The sequence below is a fragment of the Dermacentor andersoni genome, chromosome 7, assembly GCF_023375885.2.
Source record: "Dermacentor andersoni chromosome 7, qqDerAnde1_hic_scaffold, whole genome shotgun sequence".
In the NCBI taxonomy this organism is placed as follows: domain Eukaryota; kingdom Metazoa; phylum Arthropoda; class Arachnida; order Ixodida; family Ixodidae; genus Dermacentor; species Dermacentor andersoni.
This window is the reverse complement of record NC_092820.1, coordinates 136,070,969-136,095,219: the sequence shown is the minus strand read 5'-3', so window position 1 is coordinate 136,095,219 and position 24,251 is coordinate 136,070,969. Positions and strand designations below refer to the sequence as shown.

General features: G+C 45.6%; 1 protein-coding gene across 1 annotated transcript in view; it reads right to left on the bottom strand.

Annotated features, from left to right (window-relative positions):
• Rab1 (RAS oncogene family member Rab1) overlaps positions 1 to 23,655 on the bottom strand; it is a 41,138-nt gene extending 17,483 nt beyond the window's left edge. Inside the window, exons 1-5 of the mRNA XM_050181882.3 lie at positions 23,495 to 23,655; positions 16,110 to 16,182; positions 14,974 to 15,021; positions 6,005 to 6,052; positions 2,341 to 2,436 (exon numbers count right to left, since the gene is read on the bottom strand). Coding sequence (XP_050037839.1) covers positions 2,341 to 2,436; positions 6,005 to 6,052; positions 14,974 to 15,021; positions 16,110 to 16,182; positions 23,495 to 23,517 — 288 coding nt within the window. The 5' untranslated portion in view covers positions 23,518 to 23,655. The remainder of the gene's footprint in view (positions 1 to 2,340; positions 2,437 to 6,004; positions 6,053 to 14,973; positions 15,022 to 16,109; positions 16,183 to 23,494) is intronic.
• Positions 23,656 to 24,251: the final 596 nt, after the last annotated feature.

Sequence of the window (24,251 nt, the reverse complement as noted above, 5' to 3'; positions counted from 1 at the left end):
TCTGTGGCCAGGCCCTACTAGCTACACCCCTGGTGAAACACAACCTCCATGGGATGCCAGACGGTCGCACTTTGCCCTTTCCGGCCGGTGTCGATTACGCGCGCTTGAGCTTTGATGCAGTTCAGGTGACCACCTCCAACGAGACAGGTGCAGTGTCCACAGCAAGAAATGTGAACAAAAAGCAAGAAACATTGCGCTTCCCTTCGGAGGTGACAGACACGGTGCTACCTTTTTGTTCCGGCGGCAGCATCTGTTTTGCACGCATCACTCTTAACAGTGCTTCGGTGGTGCATGCTGGCAGAAGCAACAGCGACGTTTTCGTGGATAGCTCTTACAGTGGCAACTAGTGAATTGATAGGTTGATGGGCCGAATGGTTAATTTTGGGGCTTTCATTTACCGATCTTTCAGAATAAAGAACAATTTACCATGGTTCCCTAAAGTTAATTATACCAAGATATCTCTATACCAAGCCTTGAATCTCCCCAAGGGAGTGTTGCCCAGGAACCACCACACAACACTGCAACTGTTACTGCAACATGCCGCCCCAGGTATTAAAACAGGGCTACACTCCCATTGTGGCCCCACAGTTGCAGTGTCAAGAAAGAGTGGCCCCGATAGAAACTGGCAATTCTGGCTTTCTGTGCCAACGTTCAGACATCCAAGGAAGAAAGAAGACCATCACAGAAGGTCACATCTAGATTATCATCATGTCGACAGCCTCCAGAAGAAGCCAGTTTTCTATAACCATGGCCCACACTTTCAGCGAGAGGAGGCTCCCAAATATGTTCCCCATATTTACAATCAGCCACTGGGTTTTAATCAGATAAGCCCCCAATTGCAATGTAGCAAAAGGATGTGCCGACTGTGGTATAGCAAGGAGGCTACTTAACAGTGCAAAAAAGAAATTGCATCGAGATAATGGGAACTCCTGCCACAAGACTACTTTGGAGTTTGATGCCATTTAACAATGCCCACATTTGCCTGTACCAGATGGAGAGCCTAAATTACCCTAATGACATGAATTTAACACCTTTTTCCAGAGAAAATAGGCTAGAAAATGGCTGGCGCATTACGATCAGATACGAAACCAAAATCACGTCTGCGGCATTGGCAACAGCCAACTGTCAAGTCAGCATCACCAGCTGTCAACAACAGAGATGAGAACAGAGCACAATTTCTCTGTAGGCTGACACCAAAGGCACACTTTAATTATGATGGCTTTCCCAAGTTGTTTTAAATGCTAAGCTTGCAGCAAAAGAGCCACATGCACTTTTGACATTCTCGAGGCGCGTATCATCATACGATGAAGTGAAGAGGTAGTTAACTGACGCCACCAGAACTGTCGAAGTGCTACCCACCATCCTATTTGCAATAGCAGTGAAGGACAATGAAAATATTTCTGAGAAAGTTCATAAATTCCCTTTCTGTGAAGATTAAATAGTCAAAATTGCATCTTTATATAATTGCTAAAACAGGAGATGTGCTACTTCTTTTTGATGAGGTGCAAGTTAAAACTAAATATTGTGTGGCGCCCAACCTTGGGCGGTGCCTAGAACCCGGATAGCGTGCGCCCTCATGAGAAGAAAAAAAAGACGGCACCTGGTCGTGGCACACGAAGCCACAGCTCACGGTTATATTCCGGTGTTGATTCAAGTCACCTGCCTTTCTCCTTCGCTCCCGAGGCATAAGCCTACAAATGGTGACCTAGGACCAACACAATGACTGATTCGCCCAAGCCCTCCACGGAACAGGACTCGCATCCGGAGGATGTCTCGACACTGCAGCTTTACATCCCACGCTTCTCGCCCCAGAATCCACATGTCTGGTTTTACCAGATCGAGGTGCAATTCTGCCTCTACCGCATCAGCTCAAAAACGATATGCTACTACCACGTCGCCTCAGTCCCTCTTCCTGATGTTACCAGCGAGCTCTTGGACATTCTCTCTACACCCATGAGCGCTACACCATATCAGCACCTCAAGACCAAAGTACTGGAGAGATTCATGCTGTCGGAATGCACCCGCCTCCAGCAGTTCCTTTAGCACGGAGGACCTCCGCGACCGGCGCCCCTCCTAACTGCTGCGCCGGATGCGACAGCTTCGTGGCGAGCGCGACGGCCCCACCCACTCAGCGTTGCTTCTAGAGCTTTTCCTCCAATGCCTTTCCCAGCCCATCTGCCTCGTCCACATGGCAGATAAATTGCCATTCTGTGAAGTTCAAATTGTCAAAATTGTATTTTTTCTTGTAAAACAGGAGACATGCTACTTTTTGGTCAGGTGCACGTTCAGACTAAGTAAATACAGTAATACCGAGAACCTTACAGGTCTATTGCCACATACCTGATCTGTGACGTCGTAGGCAACAATGATGCCATGTGCCCCCCGGTAGTAGCTGGACGTGATGGTACGGAACCGCTCCTGCCCCGCCGTGTCCCACTGGGAAGACAAACACATAGCACAGGTTGGGGTCATACTAAAATCAACGAGCTACATAGAAAAACCAAAAAACAATTCTGGAAGTTCCATCAGAATACCAGACGACCAATATTATCTCAAAGAAACACGGGACTATGAGGCACCGTAGTGAAGGGTTCCGCTTGTGTAGTAGAAACGCAGCCATTTCCTGGCACAATGTTTTGCCCAGCAATGTGAGCATCAGGAGCACCCCTTGGCCAGAGGACTTGTCAGCTTGGACTTCGCCAGCCATTCTTGCTGCTCATGCAGTACCACTTGACTGCATTCGCTCAATGCAAAGTGCCACAGCATTAAGGTACAATACAGTTTTTGGGCTACTAACACAACTCGGCAGCATCTCAAGCCAGATTTCTAGGCTCGAAGTGTTGAGAAGCGATACTGAACAGGAAAGTTACTTTAAACATGTGCAATTCACGAGAGCTTAGGTTGCCAGAAACCACAAACACAGTCATTTCTGGCAGAGGTAACAAGGCAATGTTTTTGCTACGACTAGACTTCACTAAAGCATTCGATTGCATCCTCCACCAACATCTAACAAAACTACACAGCCTACAGCTAGATGGCAAAACATCTGTCTGGATTAAGGGCTCCCATTGTGGCACCACCGTTGCAGTGATAAGAAAGAGTGGCCCCAATAGAAACTGGCAATTCTGGCTTTTTTGTGCCAACGTTCAGACATCCAAGGAAGAAAGAAGACCATCACAGAAGGTCACATCTAGATTATCATGTTGACAACCTCCAGAAGAAGCCAGTCTTCGATAACCATGGCCCACACTTTCAGCGAGAGGAGACTCCAAAATCTGTTCCCCATATTTACAATCAGCCACTGGGTTCTGATGCGATAAGCCCCAAATGCAATCTAGCAAAAGAATGTGCCGACTGCGGTATAGCAAGAAGGCTACTCAACAGGCTTCAGAGTTACAATTGATGACTACGTATTTCACCACATGCATGCCAAGTCTGGAGACCCACAAGGATCAGTTTTGGGACAGCTGTTATTTTTAATCTATATAAACGATATATAGACTAACATGCAGTCTTCGATACGTCTTTTTGCAGGTGACTGCGTAACATATAAAGAAATAGCAAACCAGAACGACACTAACCCTGCAATCCGACTTAATGACTCGTTTCAGGATGGTGCAGCAAATGGCAGACGAAAATTAACATCAAGAAAACTAAACACGTTAAATTTGGTTCCAGTCTCAATTTATTGCCTAACAAGTACCTAATTAAGAGTTGTGCAGTTTAATACAGTTTCGTGGTTTAAATACTTAAGAGTCCAGTTCAATTACGCTCTAGAATGGAATGAACATGTAGAGCTAATCACTAGCAAAGCTTTTAGAAAGCTTGGCATTCTACATCACTTATGCATTGCTTATTCCAACATCAAACTTCAGGCATTTAATTTGCTAATTAAACCATCATTAGAGTATGCTTCTAACGTATGCCACCTACATCAAGCTTACCTTACTGACATGCTGGAATCAATTCAAAGCCGCTGGATTAATCTCATCCTCATTCTCATTATCACAGTGTGTCATCCATAAAAACACTTGGCATTTTACCTCTCATAATACGCAGAAAATATTAAAGATTATCCTTTTTCAGTGTTTGTTACCGTGACAGTGCCTATTCATGCAGATTCATTCATCCAACAGTCCACATCTCTGCCTGTATTGACGACGAACTCAAGGCATACCTACCTTTCACACAGACTAAAAAATATTGACGCTCACCTTTAGTCTTATCAATAAATGAGTGGAACGCCCTTCCGCAATTCATTGTCAAAATTAAGGAATTGTCTTCTTTCCAATCAGCTTTACTAAACTACCTTAATGAGCAAACCTTTCATACCAGCTGATCTTTTCTAAACAACCATGTTATCCTGCTTGAGCACCTTAATACATTTGATCCCTTGCACTGTATCTCCTTAATACTGAAAACAGTTCTGTTCTTTATTTTGTGTTTTCATCTTCATGCTCATAATCCCGCTTTTAGGTTTCTTGTTGTTATCGCCCCTATGTAACGCCCAATTCTGGGCCCTTAGGGTAAATAAATTAAAAAAGAAGAAGGCAAGACCACATGAATTCTCGCTACAATGCTGTTGACGAAAGTCTTGTCAGAAACCACTTTTTTCACAGACGGAAAAATGAAACAGATTCCGAGACCCATTTTTCTAGCTTCTGTATACTGTCACATATCTCGCAAGCAGTTTTAACGTGCTAAAATTGGCTACTGAAATCATCACCAGTGATCAACTTGAATAGGCATAGTAATGAAAAAAGTTGACCACACCACCTTCACACAGTGTCATTTCTTTATATACTAAGTAAGCATAAAGTGGTCAACTACCCAGCCAAGATGCCAGGACTTTTGACATAGTTTCAATGACAAGTTTTCCAGGTAACTATCTTAACTGCCGTATTTACTCGTGTAATTCTTGCACTCGAACAATGGTGGCCCCCCCCATATTTCCCCTAAAAAATAAGATTTTATCGCCCCTCAAGTGATCACCGCACCCCCAAAAATTGCACAGTAGATGTCTGCTTGTTCCTGCCATTGATCATAACATATGACAGGCATGTGCCATCTCCCAAGCATATGCACGCTATCTATGCACACAGCCCTACTCCAAGCCAAGCGAGAAGTGGCAGGGTTTCCGCTATTCAAGAAAAATGTTCAGAAGCTGAACACACTATGGTGAACACACTATGACCCCCCCGAGGCAAGATCAAGAAGCTGTCAGTGCAGATCCTTTGAATGTGAATATCGGAGGCACGGGCCATGATTTGCCCAGATATAGTCCACAGCTTTAAAGCATCTGAAATTACTAGCGTTTGCTTCCCTTTCTTGCATAAGGTGCACACTTTTGTTAATCCTGCTAACATCAGCCATCTAGCCCAGCAATATTCTTTTTAAAGGCCACGAATAACTTTGCCTTGTGAGCGGGGCTAAAAACAGCGGTACGTAGCCAAAGAACAGGCAGTTGATTGATTCTCAGACATCCAAGGAAGGTATGTGGAAAATGCAATCAGTGCACGTCATAACCCATGTGTCGTCATGCCAACCAAACTGCCACATTTCACAAGCACTCCTATAACCCAGTAAGAACGGGCAAAGCCATGAATCGCTTCGTCTGTCGTCCCTCTCGGCTCAATTTTGAATGCACATCCCCACTTTCATTTTTTTTTTTGGCTGTTCTGTAAAATCCCTCGTATTGCCCGGGGGAGCCTTTTGTGTCTCAGGCACAAGTGATACACCTGAAGGTATCAATCATTCACTTTCTTGGGTACATCTCGATGGTGGTGTACACTCACACAAGAGTGTTGGGGGGGGGGGGTCTTGTTGGCAAGCTAGTGCCAATTGTTGCTGAACACCTCTTTGTGTGGGTGAGACATTTGTAAGAAGACTATCTCTTGAAGCAGAGGGATGCCAGGTGCACACACTTTTCTCAAAACAGCCTCTACTGCATTGTTGACCTGACCCTTGACTACAGACTAGCAAAACAAAGTACAGATATACTCACGATCTGCAACTTAATGGTCTTTCCTTCGAGTTCTATCGTCCTTATTTTCTGCAGGAGAAGAAAAAAAGGAAGGAAAACCAGATTAGCACAGACCGGATATGAGTCACATCAGCACATACAGCTTTATTCAAGAGTTTGATGAAAGCTTGGCCGATCAAGCAGGATGTCACAACTGAAAAATTGAGGTCACTCAGCAGTGCACTCAGTGACCACAATTTTGTCACTTTTTGTAGCTGCGATTGCAATGCCCGATGTTTCAAGGTGCACAAAAATGCGACGGAAATGTAACTGCTCGTTCGTCGCTGAGCAATTCTCAAATGTGACACAGCCACCGCGCTAGTCAGGTAATGCGCACCTGACTTAGCTAATACCAGCAGCTCTTCTGTGTGTTGATTTTGAGATCTAGGCCCAAGCACAGTGGTGCAGTATTGCGACAAATTGGAGACGATTTCTGAGGCGAAGAAAATTCAGACATGCTCAATTATTTGGGACATCCTAAATGCATTGCCACTGGCCTATTGACAATATGTGCAATGTATGATGGCAATATCAGATGCCCAACAGCGAGCCATTCGATCTGCTGCACTCCAGTGGCACAACTATGAACAACCACTATGAACAGAAAGACGCCATAAATTGCCACAGGAAGTTCAATTTATGTGTGTCGAGGTAGTGGGGGTTGGTTAAAGGTATGCCAATGAAACATTAAATCAGTTTAGACTGATAAAGCATGCCCTTTTTGACAATTTCACCTTGAGAGGTCGACTAAGCGAAAATAAAAGGCCCAACTTCTATTTTTCTTTATTTCATGGCAAAATCTCGGCGCCAGTACGTCCCTGCGTGACATGAATTTCAACATACTGTATTTTCTCATATTTGGGCCGGTACGATTCAGTTCTCAGAACTTGACAGGTTCAGTCTTTGCATCATCAGGAATAAAAATGTGGTCTGTTCTGAAGGTTCAACAATAAACTAGGCCGTAACAGGCGCCATCGAAAATCACCCAAAGATGGTGAAAACAAGCTGTCACCAGTATCTGCGTATCTAAATTGCAAAGCCTCCTCTCATGGTACGAGTGGCTTCTTTTGGTATTGTAGAAGCCTAATGCAGTAATGCAGCTTAGGCAACATTTGACGCCACACACTGATATATATGATGCTATGTCGGGAAGATTGCCTCAGAAGTAGGCTTGTTAACCCTTTGAGGGTCGAATTATTTGGAAAAAAACTTTCCCAGGTGGTCAAATTACTTTAATGCGGATCTTGAATGTACAAAATGTATAAAGTCGGGAAAAAATACTAAAAAATAATAATGAACAGTATTTTGGTGTAGGCATCACTCAGAACTGCAAAATGTTCAGTAGTATTTCCGAGCGTGGTACTCCTTGAAACACGGGTCTACGCACAGCGCCTTATCGCAGTCTGCACACGTTAAATGCGTGTCCGTTCTCTTGAAGCGAGGAGTTGTGTTGGCGCACACATGACATCTCCGCGTGCGGCTGCCTTGGGCAGAGGTCTGATGCACCCTCTTGCGTACGCGCGTTGCCGCAGAGAGCGAGAATCCCTCGTGAGCGGTGGTGATAAACAAGCTAAGAGCAGTGTCAATCAAGCTAGAAATCAACTTCCACCACCCTGCAAGAGAGTGCCGACAAAGAAAATGACGTTTCGCGCGCCTCCGTTGCGATCACGCGGCGAAACCGAAACCGCCAAAGGGGCGTTGCCGCAGTCTGAGCGACGCGCTGAAGCTAGCAATCAGTTCTGTTTATCTGCCCAAGAAGGTAGCACAAATTTCAAACGCTTCTTGTAAGTGCTAAGAGGCGGCAGCACCTCACGGTGAGCACGCATCGTCATTATGGCGCGAAATTTCAAACGGAGGGTCGGAACCGTACCCGTACGGCAAAGACCTTGCGGGACAGAAAACCGCCGCCGTACATGTACGGCAAAAACCTTCAAAGAGTTAAAGGTCTGTGCGCAGTCTGTCAGTGGCACGCAAGATGGCATGCACGAGTGATTGGGTTAGTGTTTGGCTGTAGTTTATTAGGCTTCACCATCATCTGGACTCGAAACTGCTTCTGGAGTTTGCTTCTAATGAATTTTCTAGCCAACAAAGGCTGTTATTTGCAGTAAGAAATGGCAGGTACTGTGACACCAACACAGCAAATAAATTTGTCACAAGTTGTGTTTTGGAAGAACTAGTTTGGATGTCTTACAACTGAAGTGAACTTTTAACTACATATGGTAAATTTTTGTTCCGATAGGGTACTAACAGCTTTTCACACCAACTATATTAAAAGAATGTGCTGACTAGCTGACTACCATTCTTTTCAGCAGTGGCTAACTGCTGGCCATGGACAAACAATGGCACAAGCCAAGCCACCTGGCGAGTTCCACTTGCATTAATGTTTTATATAAAACAAACAAATGCTGGATGCTCAAAACTCGCCCAACAAACCAGAGATGCAGCAGGCATTCCCTGATGCAGCCTTCTGAACTTAATGCCATTGTTTCGCTTGTCCCGAGACCATTAACTACTGGACTAGGCTTCACTAGTTTCGTTTTTGAGAAGGCGCTGGCAACATGGCCGACAACCATGCAAGCAACAATATGGAGTTGTCAGTGATGTATCAAAACAAAGAGCTCTTTCTGCTCGAGCCCGCGGCCAGATTAGCATGCAGTTTTGTAGGCGGAGTCTGAATTATTGAATGGCACGCTGCAAGGTGTCCCAAATTTCAGTTGCCCTTATGCATTCGTACTCCTGAATATTCCAACTTTTCAATGATCACTACCAAATGTAAATCCTCAGTCGGCCACTTCACATAACACAGCCCGCAACCAACACTGAGAACTCATTTTAGGGCCCCTTCGTATGTGCATAATTGGCCCTTTGAATGTGGCCTCACAATTTCAGCAAGATCCTTTGCTGTGCACTCGGGTCAAGACTTCGTCTCAGACAGCCAAAGGAACGGATTGGGCATGCAGTCACAGCCAGTCATTGCCGAAACATTTGTGTCATCATGCAAAGTCTTGCACCCTTGGGCACATTTTTCTGGTAGACAAACACGGTATATGCAAATTTTCGTAAGCATGCTTTCCCATACAGATAACTTGCTTTTTAACCAAAATGCATGCTGGCAGCACTGTTAAACTTGAGATCACCATTTTTAACACTTGGATGGTACAAGCGACAGAAGGCAGCAAGAATGGTGTCAGCGGCCCACGCGCTGACAGCTTAATTATGATTCTAACACGAGGTCTGCCATCGTGGTTAGGTCGAAAGACTGCTTACGGAATTTTGCATATACATCATAGAGGCATGAGGTACCAAAAAAGTTTGTCAAGCCACAGCCACCGAAAAAACTTGGGGTTCAACATCCCTAAACTGGAGTGTGGGGCTCCGCATTAATTCTGCCCACCTGTGGTTTTTCAGCACGCACCCAAGGCACGGCACACGAGTTTCAAGTGAGCTACTGAGCTACCATGGTGACCGATTCGGCTACTGAATGCCTTATGCTGTACCATTAGCAAAAATTCAAAACTCAACAAAAAACAAGCAGTCGGGACACGTCCCACGTAGTTAGACAAGACTTATGTACAATCAGATGTACATTTCTGAGCCTAAACTGGGACACAATTGCAAATACAGTATATTTCAGAAATGCAACTAAACACTAGGCTATTTTTAGACTTGTATACATTTTAATGTGTGCTGGTAGTACATTGCCATGTACTAAGACAGAAGAAAATATTACTGCCTGACATTGACAAATACGAAAAGCCACAAGTGAGCATGCATGCCACTTAAGAGGAAGTCTAGAATATCTGACAAAGTGCCCACTTCAAGTAAACAAAACAAACCCCCACAACGACCATACACCCAGCACCCAAGGTCATAATTACAACCCAAGTGGTTATCATGCACAATAAACCTTGGATATTAGAGGTTGGATTGCGCAACATTTTGACAAGACACACAGAAGAGAAACACGCAGAGCTGTGGTGTTTCTCTTGTGTGTGTCTCGTCAGAATGTTGTGCAATCCAACCTCTAATATGCTATACCAACACGCCCAGTCTTCAACCTAGGGATGTTTCATCTCCACTTCAATGGGTCCTTTTAATAGTCTTTCTGTTCACCCTACCCTTCGAGACATTGCCATTGCCTTCTGCTGAGCTAGCACTCTGTGGTGTGCATTTCTCTTCTGTGTGTCGTCAAAATGTTGCGCAATCCAACCTAATATGCTATACCAACAAGCCCAGTCTTCAAAAACCTGGGGTGCTATCGTAAATTATCTCTGCACACACATGGCAGCAAGAAAAATAATTAAAATAACAGTAATGAACTGGTTACTTGATAATGCACATGAAAGTTTAAGAATGATGAACAAAACAATACCAAATATTGCATACATGTGCACCGCTACATTAGCAGAAAACAACGAAATGATGCCACACGAGACACTGTCAAGTGCACTTGAACGTGCATGCAGCTTTTCCTGGTAACTCCTAGGCATGGCCCCCAGAGACCACAAAAGCCCATGGAAGCACGGAAGGGAATGTTCTAGCAGCAGGTCCCACCGCATGCCCGCAAGCCACTCTGAAGGTGCAACCATGCTCCAGAGAGCATGTCCGACATTTTATTGTGATGCCACATACTGAAACTGTCTTGTCGTAGCCTCCGCAAAATACATGCGAGCCTCACTAGCACCTTACCTGTACGCCTGGCACCCTACGGATCAACATATTTTGCTCCCGAGCACCTCTAACAAGCGCCTGACAGCCCATCACACAGCCATCTATCGCGATTTAGTGTGGCCCTTCTTTCGTAAATTCTTCCGAGACATCTCGTCAAGGCAATAAGCAAGCATCTCTCCCGTGTGCATGGAGTCACCCTACAACAACAAACAGGACAAAACAATCGCTGTCCGATCAACCATTCCTCTCTCATTTCCAGAGTTTTTCAGCCACGTGTACATTCAAAGTAACCTTTTTGAGTCATCCAAGTGCTTTTGCAGAGTCAACTTTATCTTCAGAAAACTTTGCGCATGCTCGGCGCACAAGACAGCCACATTTCCAGCAGCCTCTGGCCTCTATTTGCTTGCAAATTGTTGTTTTTGGCTAGTTTTTCTTGAAAACTGAGCACACTGACAAGGACAGCCTCGCTTCTTTTCTTGTCTGCTTGCGCCCGATCATTGTGGTGCACCCCTGCCACGGAAACTTCCTGCAGCTCGATGGCTAGCGCACTCACCGAAAGTTTATGGGTGCAGGCAGCTTACTGTCCTCTGCTATCCGGCTCAGTGCACACTTCTTGCTGCACCATTAGGCGAACTTTTGCAATCTGGTTGGCGTCTGCACTCGAGGCTGGGCTGCCAATGTTCAGCCGCTCTCTGCCCGCATATCTGAGGTGAAGGTGGACTCCAAAAACAGCCCCGATTACAAGCACCTAAGCGCTGTAACACGCCTCTTAGCATGTGCCATGCTTCCACATATCAGTCGCTAGTTATTCGGTGAATGCGCACTTGACAGGTACTTTCAGTGCTGTGACCATCCCCATCTACATCCAGGCTCAGTACTCTGCCGCAACTTTTCTGCCAAAAGCTGATACCAGCATCACATTTCCCATCTTGTGCCTCGCGCTTTCCGGCACAGCACTTTCTCGGAGCACAGTCATCTCTGCACCCAAATCAACCAATAGTCCAAGTGAAAAGTTCCCACTTGTTAGGTCAACGTACTGCACGGCGTACACAATCATGCGTCTGAATGTTGGCCGATATGCCACCGCTACCGAGACTGGTATCTATGCCACCAAGCGCATGCGAGCTTCAGTCTTTGGCAACCTAGCATACAGCTTTCTCCTACGTCGTCGCTCTCCTAGGGCAAGTACACGCATAGTGCTGTCCGTTGCACACAAAGCAGGCACGTCGAATTTTCTTCAAAGCGGCTCCCTTTGTTTAGCGATGGGGCACTAGGCGCAGCAACCTGCGTGTCATTTGCAGGGCCTGCCACATCTCTGGGTTCACCCACTGCTTTCGTCTACTAGCTGCTTCCGTGCAGACCTCTTAACCTGAATATCTTCATAGGCTTCCATAAAATCGGCAAACTGGTGTACTTTCACCCACCTGTTGTTCACTTTAACTTAACGTGCTTCCATGCTTCCTGGCTCAAGGTCTCATTTGATCGGTAACTAGAAGCACAAACCAATCTTTGAAAGTCTTTACGTCTCACGCCGCCGAATAGCATGTGTCAAAGCTCTCAAGCCTCAATGCAAAGCGCTGCCAGGTCTAATCTAGCGTCAGTGTTGTGGAATGGAACTGCCTCAGATAATCACCCGGCAACAGGCACAACATGGACAAAATGGTCTTTTCATTTTGTCATAGCTCTCTATTTCATTAGTCGAGAGCTTCGAAAAAGATGTGCTGCATCCTGCCTGCTACTAAAGGCAGCACCAGGCCAGCTTTGAGCCCAGTAGTGGTGCCACGAAGTTGACTGAATTGTCGGTCGGTGATCGTATTCGTGCTCCAAAAGATTCCAACTTTTCAGCGATCACCACTAAGCCTGAATAATCACTCGGATGCTCCATGTGACATGGTCCCCAGCCAACATGGAAAACCAACTCATTTAGGTGCTACTTCAAGTGCATAATTGGCCCCTTGAAATATGGCCTCACTACTTTAGCGAAGTCTTTTGCTGTGCGCACGGGTCAAGACTTTGTCTCAGACAGCCAAAGGAACGGATTGGGCTTACAGTCACAGCCGGTCATTGCCGAAACATTTGTGTCATCATGCAAAGTCTTGTACCCTTGCGCACATATTTTTTTAGTGAATAAGACCAATTGTCAACCAAAGGGTGTGACAAACCAAGAAGTTCCTCAAGACGCAGCCAATGAAAAACAAAAATACACATCATAAATTGTGGGGCTTGATGTCTTGCGACTGGAGTGTAGGGCTCCGCACTGATTGTGCCCATCTGTGGCCCTTCAGCATTCACCCAAGGCACAGTACAGAAGTGTTTGCATTCCACCCTATTGGAATGCAGCTACCGCAGTAGGGAATTGAACCAGCAACCTTGTGCTCAGCAACCCCATGGCCACTGGGTTACCATGGCAACCGTTTTAGCAACTGAATGGCTCATGCTGTACCGTAAGCTTATGTTAAGACGTCAGCAAGTGACCGGAACAGATTATGTGTAGATACAAAGGAGTGTAATATGCAATAATAATGCCAAGACAGCTTCTAAGCATGGTATACTCTAAAACGTACATTTTGGGACCTACATTAGGCTACGATTGCAAACGTATTGTAAAATGAAATGCAACAATACACTAATCTAGTTTGAAACTCGTTTGTGTTTGAATTACTGCTGATAAGTAGATTCCCACTTAACCGTCGCACTTCATAAAACTTCACTTTTTCTTTATAATGAAACTCAAATTAGAAGCAGGTGTTGGTTGTGGAAGGACTTCAAACAAGCCTGCTTCAATTTCTACCTCAAGGATTACTGCTGGCTAACCACGAAGCTCCATGCAGCAGGTGTATCGTCTGCCAGAAGCACACTGCACAAAGGCATGCATCAGCTGGAGAGGGTAGGCAACAACATCCCACCTAATAGCGAAGTTACGCAAGGGATTACTTGAAATGCTGCAGGTGACGGTAGAAACACTTTTTTATTCGATTCTAACATGCATTTTTCAAAAATATTCACTCAGAAATAACGTGTGAATTACTACTTGAGCATGAGGCAAACTGCCATATTGACCGGCTACCATGATTTTCACTTAAGATTGCAACCATCTAATCCACACAACCTTGAAGCTGCGGGAGCAGCGGTAGCCTGTGCCCGTTGCCCAAGTTTGTCTAAAATGTGATCAAGAAATGTCACATTTCAAGTGTCACAGACAGATCCAAAGATTAGATGTTCCAAGTCGATGATAGTGATAAAGAGGCTGGAGAGATACGACAATGAAGTATACCCGGCCCACCGTAGCTTGGATGCAACTTTTGTTCGAACGAGAGCTAAACCCCATTTCTCTCTCATCTTTAATATGTAGTACAGAGTGCAACAGTACAACAGGGTTATTGCATTTATTATTTGCTGAAATATGAATATTGGGTTACATGAAACAGTCGAGGCCAATGAATTTTTTCCTTTGTGGCAGTTAAAATCAGCTGCACGTTATAATTGGGAGGATAGAGTATAGCACGTTATAATTGGAGAATAGAGTAAATACGGCACATTTTATGTAAGGTATGTTCAAAGCAGCTCGCTGCATGGATGCACGCAAGGTGTGCGGAGGCGCTAATGCAGCGAAAAAAAGCTGCATGCGAAAGGTAATCGGCGTGTGATCAGACCGGACAAGACAATACGACACTCCTATACCACATACAGATGCGAGCTGTCTCCCCCCCCCCCCCCCCCCTCGGCATTGGAATGCTGCAGGTTTGCCAAGTATTGCCACAGCTAATAGCGCACCGCGAATTTCAAACACTGCCTGCACGCTCTTAATATTTATGAGATGTCTTGACAACCTCATTCCAAAAACCACTGTGCAGCATCTGCAGAAAATGCACAGTATTTAGGAATATGTTTTCAGTCAACCTGATTCCTAAATTTTTCATCTCAAAAGTACACATTGGCCAAGCATTTCACTTACAAAAACAAAGCTTTAGGGCCAGCGACAAGCCGCCACAGTCAGCGTTGAAAAGCAATGCTATTCCAGCCCCACATTGATGCAATCAATTTCGCACACACATTTGAAGATGGCTGATCACACAATTTACTCAAGCTTACTCAACACCGCATGTCTCATACCCACGAATATCTCCATCCACTAGAACTTCTTGCAACTGACGGAAGATTGGATTTTGTGCGAGCACCTGCATGGGATTTATCGGCAGGCTAATTTAGCGGTGATCTTGGCCAGTGCTTGGCCAGTGAACAGCCATACAGCATTTCGTTGGAGCAAATAGGCAACTTACAAAGTCCACACCAATTGTGCTGATGTAACTTTCCGTGTAGGTGTCATCCTGCAAAAAAAAAAAAAAAAAAAGCACAATAACTACAGAGGCTAATTTTAGAAAGAAGCTGTCTAGAAGGGCTAAATATTAGCACCAATATGCCACTCAGACATCCAAGGAAGGTAACTAAATAGATCACCGACATTCACCATTAGTTGGGTGTGGTTGTCATCACATGTGGCTTGGCTGCTATATCAGGAACTTGTTAGAGTACACTTGGTTGAAGTAGGCACCCCTCTAGTGCCCTTTTACAAACAGACAAGTTGAAGATGTCATGCCAGTACTTTAAGCCCAGGAGGTATTAGGAGAGTAGCACAAAAAGGATTTTTTTTTAATGCTCCGAACAATTTTTTTTTTTTTTGCAGTGTTCTGGACATCAAGTAAATATTATTGGTTAAATGACCTCAGTACTTGCAGCGCGAAATATTTGCAGTGACAATAAGTATGAGCTTGGAGAAAGCTGTTGAAAGGCTGAATGACAAGGTTTAAACAAATTTACATCCTACCCATGCTGGCTTAGAAAGACACTGAAGAGAAGCACTAAATCAGTTTGGACTTATAAGTGCCGTTTTAAATTCTATTTTCGTTAATTTCACAGTAAGAGGCCAATCATAAAAGCAAATGACAAAGTTTCATTTCTTGAATTTCGCGCCGAATCACCAGCGACGATACATCAGTGTGACATCGCAGCATCTTCAAGAATATATTTCTTTTCCTATTAGGTCGTTACAGCTCAGTAAAATTTATCAAAGCTTGTTAAGTTCGGTTCTGCCTCTTTCAGAATACAAGATACGTATCTTTCAATGAAAAATTAACTAGGGTCTACAAGGTGCAGCCATAATCTACGATGTCATAATCCCAACTTCAGCATCACCATCTGTCTTGCATTCTTGCATTTCTTCTGGCTCACCAAGCCTCCTCTTATGACAGTAAGAGTGGCTACTCTTGCTATTCATTTAGCAATGCAGCTCAAACACTTTTACCCATTGTCCCTTTTAATTCAATGCTGCCACTGCATGTAGACATTTGCACCAGGTCCTCCAGGGCTCAAAGAAGCTATGGTTCAGTCATCCAGCACTTTTCAAAACGACACTCACCGCAAACCTGAGCAGCAGGCAGGACTTGCCCACTCCCGAATCGCCGATGAGAAGAAGCTTAAATAAATAGTCACTGCAAACAGAACAAAAACCACACATCAGTTTTCATTCACAGAGGCCACTGAAGCAAGTAGAAACCCATGCATATTGAACGATAAAAGAAGTTATATTTATTAAAATACAAAAAATTGATCCATATTTGTTTTCTACAACTTTACCCAAAATTAGCTGTCAACTTATATTCGTGACCAGAAAATCTTGACCGATACTCCGAATAAAGCTATACTCTGACACAACTCAAGTCAGCAGTGAAGCACAGCCCACGCCCTCATAACCACCAGCCACTCTTCCTCGGCGAGGCTGCAAATAGTTTGTACTTCAAGCTTTCACTGTTACCTAAATAAGGAGGTAACCACAAAAACAAAATAAGCACGTAATTTCGTACATTTTCACTCGTCTGGTATAGTGGAACAGTGAAAGCCTAATTCTTAATTGAACTGACAGAACGCTTGCTTCGCTGCAACTATTTATTGTCAAGTTTCACTTCAGTTCGCAGTGAAGTTTTATGAGCAAAATGGGGGTCAGCATTGAAATGAACTGTACCGCGGACTTTGGAAGAGTGAAATGCTTCGACTCTATACACTTCGTCCATGTCTGATGCACACCTCATCGCTTCCGCCAATGAAAAGACTCAAGAACAGGAGACTCTCCGGAGGTATCAAGTACAACGGCATTTTGAAATGGTTGACAATTTTGTTTGCTTCTGTGATTGGCTGGCGGACTAACAACCCTGCGCTGTCCGTGTGCCTTAGTTGCCAACTGCTGTTTTGTTAAGTTGTATCCTACTATAGCAGACATACCAAGCTAACAAAGTACCTATATTTGTTTTCAAAGGAATTTTGGGCAATACAGTCACCTTCAGAGGTACACTCGTTCTAAACTAAATACATTTTTCTGGCAGAAAAAAAAGACTACGTATTGGCAGATGAATGATTATACTTAAGACAGCCTGAACAGCAGCTCTCAACTTTAGTGTGACTCTGCAGATTTCATGGTATTCAGATACTTCAGCATCCCAAGTGACTAATATATGCCGCACTAACAATGCAAGTAGACATTTAATGCTGCATGTCAAAAAAAAAAAAGTTTGGCCCTTCCTCCTTGATACAGGTGGTAATGCTGGAAATTCTGGTGTGATGTCAGTCTATCAGACATCCAAGGAAGGAACGGAAGGCTATCAGAGACTGTCACTCCGCAAGGATTATCATCATACCTGACAACACTCAGAATGAACCAGCAGGTGTGCCTGCAACAGGCACGTCTACGAAATGCATATGCTGTGCGTACTATTCATTTTTTGCAGCAGCAATAAGCCTGTATCCTCGATGAGAAAGTGTCAAAGAACAAGCGAAAACTCCAAATCAAACCCCTCTTGCCCTACCCAATAATTTTTCGTGCTTCTAGGTTGAACAATCCTTTTCACACTTTGTCAGTGGTACGAGTGGCACTCAACCCATGTCATCAAGATCAGCTGCCTTAAACAATGGTTAACTAGGAATAGAACCTAGCGAAAGGAATCCTTACATTCTACCTGCCCAAACTTCCCAAGTCCTTTTCAAGCTTGCAAAGACAGTAAATACATTCGAAGCCTGGGGTCTTTAAGAAAAACAACCGAAATGTTGCACTAATAAAGGAGCATAGAAAAGGTCACTCTTCTAGTTGAATTGCTGGCTCATTTTGGACAGAGGTAAATTTTTTCTTATCTGGCGGGCAAGGCACGCAACTGCAATAGAGAGACTTCTCTCACTAATTCACAAAAGAAAAAATTTCATGTCAAATATGGAAGATGTACGCATTTTTCATCACACCACAGGCAAGGTTTGCTTACTCCGAATGAAATGCGAAAACAAAATGTCCCATGAAATAAATGCTGCCTCTGAATATTCAATGCAAGCAAGTCAGCAGCTTGGGGCAGCTGGAAGAGCCCTTTACACTAGGTTCCCTTATTACACAATGCAATTGCTGTTTCCCCACTCTCTAGGGATTGCTAAAGGAGACCATTATCAGCTAGCCATACATTCAGCTCTTAAAAAAACAAGGTTAGTCTCGTTGAGAGCTGGTATTCTACAATGCAAAAGCGTCCCTATTTTCATTTGCCCAAAGCATCCCCTCCCTGCAACAGAATAGTCGAGTGGGAAGCTGCCAATTGCGGAAAAAAAAAGAAAGAAAACGGTATAGCCTGCATTCTAATACAGATGTTACTTCCCAAGGTTTCTGACACAGCATAGAATTAAACATAAACTGCAAATCCGTATGTTGCAACCACTGTCAATTCGAACATGACCTTTGAGCAAGATTTCTTGAAATCTCTGCGAGAACTCAATATTTACAGGAAATCCAGACCAATCCTGATTTGTCGAGTTAACAAAAATCAACATGCCCATTTGGCAGACAAGGCACATGACTTGAATGCACCTAATGACGTAGGCAGCATATCTTTATCGACGATGAATCCATGGACTCGCTCATTACAGCCCGGCCTGGCATGTCACGCAAAACAATGATATCAACCTGCACCTAACTCACATGAGGGTCAAAGATTGAATTAATCCCAAGATCGCTAACTGAAACAGAGTGCCTTTTTAAGTAGCACTTGCACAATACCTCTGTTCCAATGCAAAATCATGCGTTTACATTTCCTGTCATGTGTTACCAGTACATAAAGTGTGCAAAGTTTAGAGAACCTTGTATTACCTCAGCTCTTGCACAAGAAACAAGGGGAATTGCAGCATGACATAGGTAGAGCTACGTAGGGGTGGTGCTGCAACAGTGAAATTCCCTGACAAAACGTTTGAAAAATACAATTTCGACTATTGAATAATTTCTACACACAAGAATGCTTAATGAAGCCACCTTAGCATCCTCGTGAACACAGCTAAAAAACCCAAATCAGTGTGCCATTTTTTTGCACAGCTTCACAACACTGGAGACATGACTGAACATGGGGCCACCTGAACAAGCATCTTCAATCAGAGACAACGTATGGGCCATAGAGAAGCCTTCAGCATGGATTGTTCACTTAGGCAGAGCACACACGCCACAGCAAAGGCCTTGATGTTCCTGTTCAAAAGAGCTGCCCCTGGCTAAGAGAGATACCATATCACAGGACTCGTGGTTTAACCAGCTGCAGCTCTCATTCCGACAACCCACGCTTTGCACACTCTGCCAGTCGTATACAGCCAGTAAAGATATGTATGCTTCAACCAGACTGGATAGCCAATTTCCCAAATGCGTGCCGATGTGTCCGCATCTAGTAGAAACCTGAAAAGCAAGGTATGCACGCACGAACTACAAGCCACCGGCCAACGAAACCTAGCCTTCCATCTATCGCGCTTAACCTGAAGCAAACACAACATCCACCATGCGAGACAATGTGGTGTGCACCGAATTGATTTTGACCACCTGGGTTTCTTTTCGGGCTCATTGACAAGAGGGCAACTGCAAAAGTTGAACAACCAAGTTTGTCGTAAAGCGACCGGTCATGTATATGGCTGCAAATTGTCCCTTTGGGCAATCACATTGGTCGAAAAGACTGTTTGGGGTCAGTGGCTCGCTGCTCGATCGCCGGTGTGAATGAACCCTTAGGGTGCACCCAATGCCCATTACACGAGCAGTTTTCCATTCCACCCCATTGGAACATGGCTACCACAGATGGGAATCAAACTCCCAATGCCTTAAAGCTCAGCAGGACAATTCTAAACCTGAAAAGCGACTGCTATTGGCAGCGACTGACCATCTTTTGAACTCCGTTTCCTGCTTAGCAGGCCATGCTGCGGAAGCTATGCAAATAGTGCTGCCATAGAACTTCACATACTTCACATATTACAATAATAGGGGACATAAGATTACGTCAAATCATCTATCTGGGCCCCTTTTACCTTTGTGCTACCAGAATGTAACATACATTTTATGAACCCAACCAGTGTGCTGCTCCCATTGCGCGGGAAAATGTGTCACTCGGCTTGTTCATGTGGTAAATATCTTCGAGATATCAAATGCCCTCCATAAAGACTGCTACAGTTTGAAACTGAGAGTAAGACAATGTTTCGCACCAAATCACACTACACACCTACGACTTTCGTGTCTGGCACTAGTTTTTGGTCGTAAATGCAGGCTGTGAAAGGGAGGTCTATAATCTTTGTAGCATTACCTGCTCATTATGAAGAGGAGCGTAGTGAACTGCATATCCTTACAGCCTTTTCAGAGAAAGGTGTAAAGCTTCAAGAATTGCGCACTTGGAAAAGATTTCAGCACCCCCCCCCCCTTTCTATTTCAGTGAACTCTAGCAAACTTCTACGAGGTAAGCCCGAGTAAGGCGATGCTCGAGGCAGCAGCGATTGCCCCCTGTGACGGACACTCGTTTCTCCTCCATTATTGAAATGCGCAATCACCATACAAAACGTCCTTGACATAACTGTACTGAAAGTACAAAATGGAGCTCTCCTGTGAACTGCGTCGTTAGTTACACTGTGGTTGGATGTGCACAGTACATTCACTTCGACCAACTGTTTCCGACATGCTCTTATAAACAGCACAGAAAAAAAAAAACTTCCACCGACGGATTTTGTTGCAGTCGCCGGTTATTATGGGAAGAATATTTTAGGGCCACCTCCTATTACTTTCCTTCAATAAGGGTGGGTGAAAAAATGCAGGGCGAGTTCTAGAAAAGCAGCTCGCCGCAGTGGTGAGGCGAGGAGGAAGGCGAGACCTCGCCAAAGCAACACCGCCACCTTCTTCACTCCCCCCCCCCCCGTTCTCCGGTGGCTTTTTTCCTTATCAAGAGGTTCGTCCTTGTGCGGAGCGCGTGCACTACGTGGTCTGGGGCTGCTATGTTTGACGGATAAGAGATTACGAAACACCGCGGGGGTCGCGGCGTCTGCTCCAGGCGTCAACGCCGCCCCTACGACTCATCGCCGCCTGACGAGCCGCACAGTCGGTCACCGAGGCACGCGCTAGGGTGACGCACGAAAGTCGCTGCGCGATTACTGTTAACTCAAGTCCACCCAAAGAATGCCGGGGCAGGAGCTGTCCGCCCGATCGCAATTCGGCGTCAACATAAGCAGAGCACAGTTGCTATAAGAACGGTTCGATTACGGGGGCGGGGGGAAGGGGGAGGGGGTGCGGTCAGGGAGCGAGGACGTCGAGAGGGGTTTGACAAGTCGGGTGACGTCGCGTGAGCGCGGCTGCAATGCAGATGAGCAGGCGCAACATTCTGCATGCGGCTGCTAGTCATGTCATTATAGTGAGCGTCCCCTAAAACTTTCCACGCGCCGAAAGCGTGAGTCAGGCGAGAAAGTTGATGGAAATCAAATGACGTCACTCTCTACGTCACGAGACAAAAATGTCAACTTCTCTGCGCAGTTTTCGTGGCGACGGGGGTTACAACAAGGCGAACAATTAAGAGCACCTTAAAGATTCGGAGCACGGACAACGCTTCCGCGCTTGGTCCCGGGCAATGACGTCATCTAGGTAGCAACGTCACCTAGTCGAGTACGACGCAGTGAAGGTCCAGGTCCTTGAACCCGAGCCGAACGAGCAGCACGGATAACGTAGCAGCGCAGACATCTGTCACTGCGACACAGCTCAGTGCGTCGTCGCATGCCTGTGTTTACTAAACTGTCATCGCCTACGAAATTCCCGATGCTTGCGCGACAAATGAACGGCGCAATCAGCCACGCAATTCTACAACCAGTCAATATGCCACGTTGATGCAGGCCAGAAATAAACTTGCGCACAAGCTTCGCTAAGCCGGTGCGCAGTTGGGTCGCGCATCAAAACGACGAAGTTGCAACAAGAAGCACGCTACGAGGAAAAGCTGTGGCAACAGGATTGCTCTCGCGAAAGTCGGAATACGTTTGCGCTATTTTGGTAGCCCACAACGGTTCGCACAGGTTCATTCGCTCAACCTACACCGCGGCCTGCTACCCTGTTACGTAAGCCCACTTTCAGGTGGCTACTACGACCAACAGCGGCTTGACAAACTCACGAAAACACTTTCCATAGGCTAGTTTTTATTAAAGCAGTCAGCTGCAAGCTAGCCTTCGGATTTATGTTTATGGTGACGATAAAAACGAGACCGGCCACCAAACAAGGAAGTTGCAGTCGAGTCTGATGTCCTTGCTCGGAACTACCGTGCCCAGAACAAAAGTTCCAAGAACGGACTGCAATTCAGCCGCCGCTCCGTCGAAAACGGTGTCTTGTACATGCGATACAGCCATAATGCTGTTTGCCAAGATAAGCATTACACACACACACAGACAAGAGGTTTCCGCACTTCACCCTTGAACAATGCGAGCATGTAGTCCCAATTAAGCAAAATGAAAAATTGTGTCAGTCAACATCGTTTTTCGCGTGTTATTTACGGTGACCGCAAGTTTCAAAGGTGGATCACACCGCTTTGGTCGGTTCCACTAACGGAGCCAAATGTAGAACCTCGACGATCACGGTCGCCGCGGACAATACAACTCGGCGTCAAGCGTCGAATCGGGCTCGAAGGGCACTACAAAAGCAGCGCAGCATTCGAGCGATCGAGATAGCGACTGAAACACACCCCGCTAGTTAGGCCTAGGGGGAAAAACAGCTGTCCAGACAGGAGGGCAAGGGAAGGCTACGAAAAAAAGTTTTGTCCAGCGAGCCAATCGGACAAAGGGGCGCTCAAACATGCTGCCACTTGGCACAAGCAATCCTCCTCAGAGTAGCATAAGTAAACAGCGAACGCTTCGTCTAAACGAGGAAAAACATCGTGTGCGTCGCCACCGTTTTCGCACGCGTAGCGCCAGGCATATTCCAGTGAAGCGCATTCCCAGCCTCCGCAACAAGTATCGTTATCACCTCGAACAAACGCCCGCTCCCGCCCGCCTGGCTCAAGTTTTATCCAGCATTGTAGCTAAAGCATTCGCCTGAAGCCACTCAAAGTCATGCATGCCAGCGTGATTTACACCGTCGGGCCGAGCCCACGTTTGCGACGCAAGGGTTGGCTAATCCCAGCCAGACGGATCTCGTGACGACCAAGGGGTTTCAAATCAATGGGACCTTTCATATGGGCTCACTTTACAGCGCACGGGGACGCCACGCTCGAACAAAGATCATCATCCGCGCGCTTGTAGCGGTAGAATCTGCCGGGGAAAGGCCTCCCAGGCACGTTCCACATGCGCAAACTCGGCGTCGACGTGGAGGCGTCACGACTGCCTTGCTGTCGCTTCTCTCTTTTCACCCCACACGACGACCCATCACCACACACGTAGCGGTGTAGGCTTAGCCGGCGACACCCCTGCACACTTAGCGGTCCAAAGCATCAGGAAAGGGGACGAAGGCGAGTCACTTACTACTCTGGATTCATGGTAGTCATTCTGTGGCTGTTGGGGAGGCGAGTCTGTGGTAGAGCTTTGGCTTGCTTGCACTTGAGTTACGGCGTTTACAGTGGGACCTGGCGATTCCGGAAGTTCTCAATATGGCTGCCTCCACCCTCTAGCCCAGCGGAATCTTGGGGCCGTGGAATCAGCGAATGACGTAAGCGCACGCGACGTGGCGAAGTGGTGGCGCCACCTTGGGATCGCAAGACAACTTGTAAATCAAGCAGCATGAAGGTACCTGCAATAAATGAGCAAATTAATAAAAGACTTCAAGTTGTGTTTTTGTATTATTTGAATTAGAGTACGCAAATCATTTCGTTGGATTCAATGTGAGCTGCTAATGATCTGCGAACCACTGAGTGTCGCTAGTTGTTCCTGATCGCTTTCGGTTTCGCCTGTGTCGTCCGCCGCATCATTCATAGATGTCGCTACAACCCTGCAATGTTAGCAATGTTCACACATTTGTCCTTTTTGGAGGCGATTATTGTAGCGCACGTAATCGAGCAAAAAAAAGAAAGTAAGATAGCTAGGCATTGTGTAGCTTCCGTGACAATGCGTGTAGACATGTGCGGGCACACGCCGCTGTTGACACCATCGATCTATAAACGGTGGTTGACACTACTGTGATTGCTGTCTCGTGTTAGTACATTCTATCGCGCTGACGTTCGTCTCCTGTAGAGAATAACCGCCAAATTTGAACGTCCCCAATTCCGTCCAAAAATAATTTGGA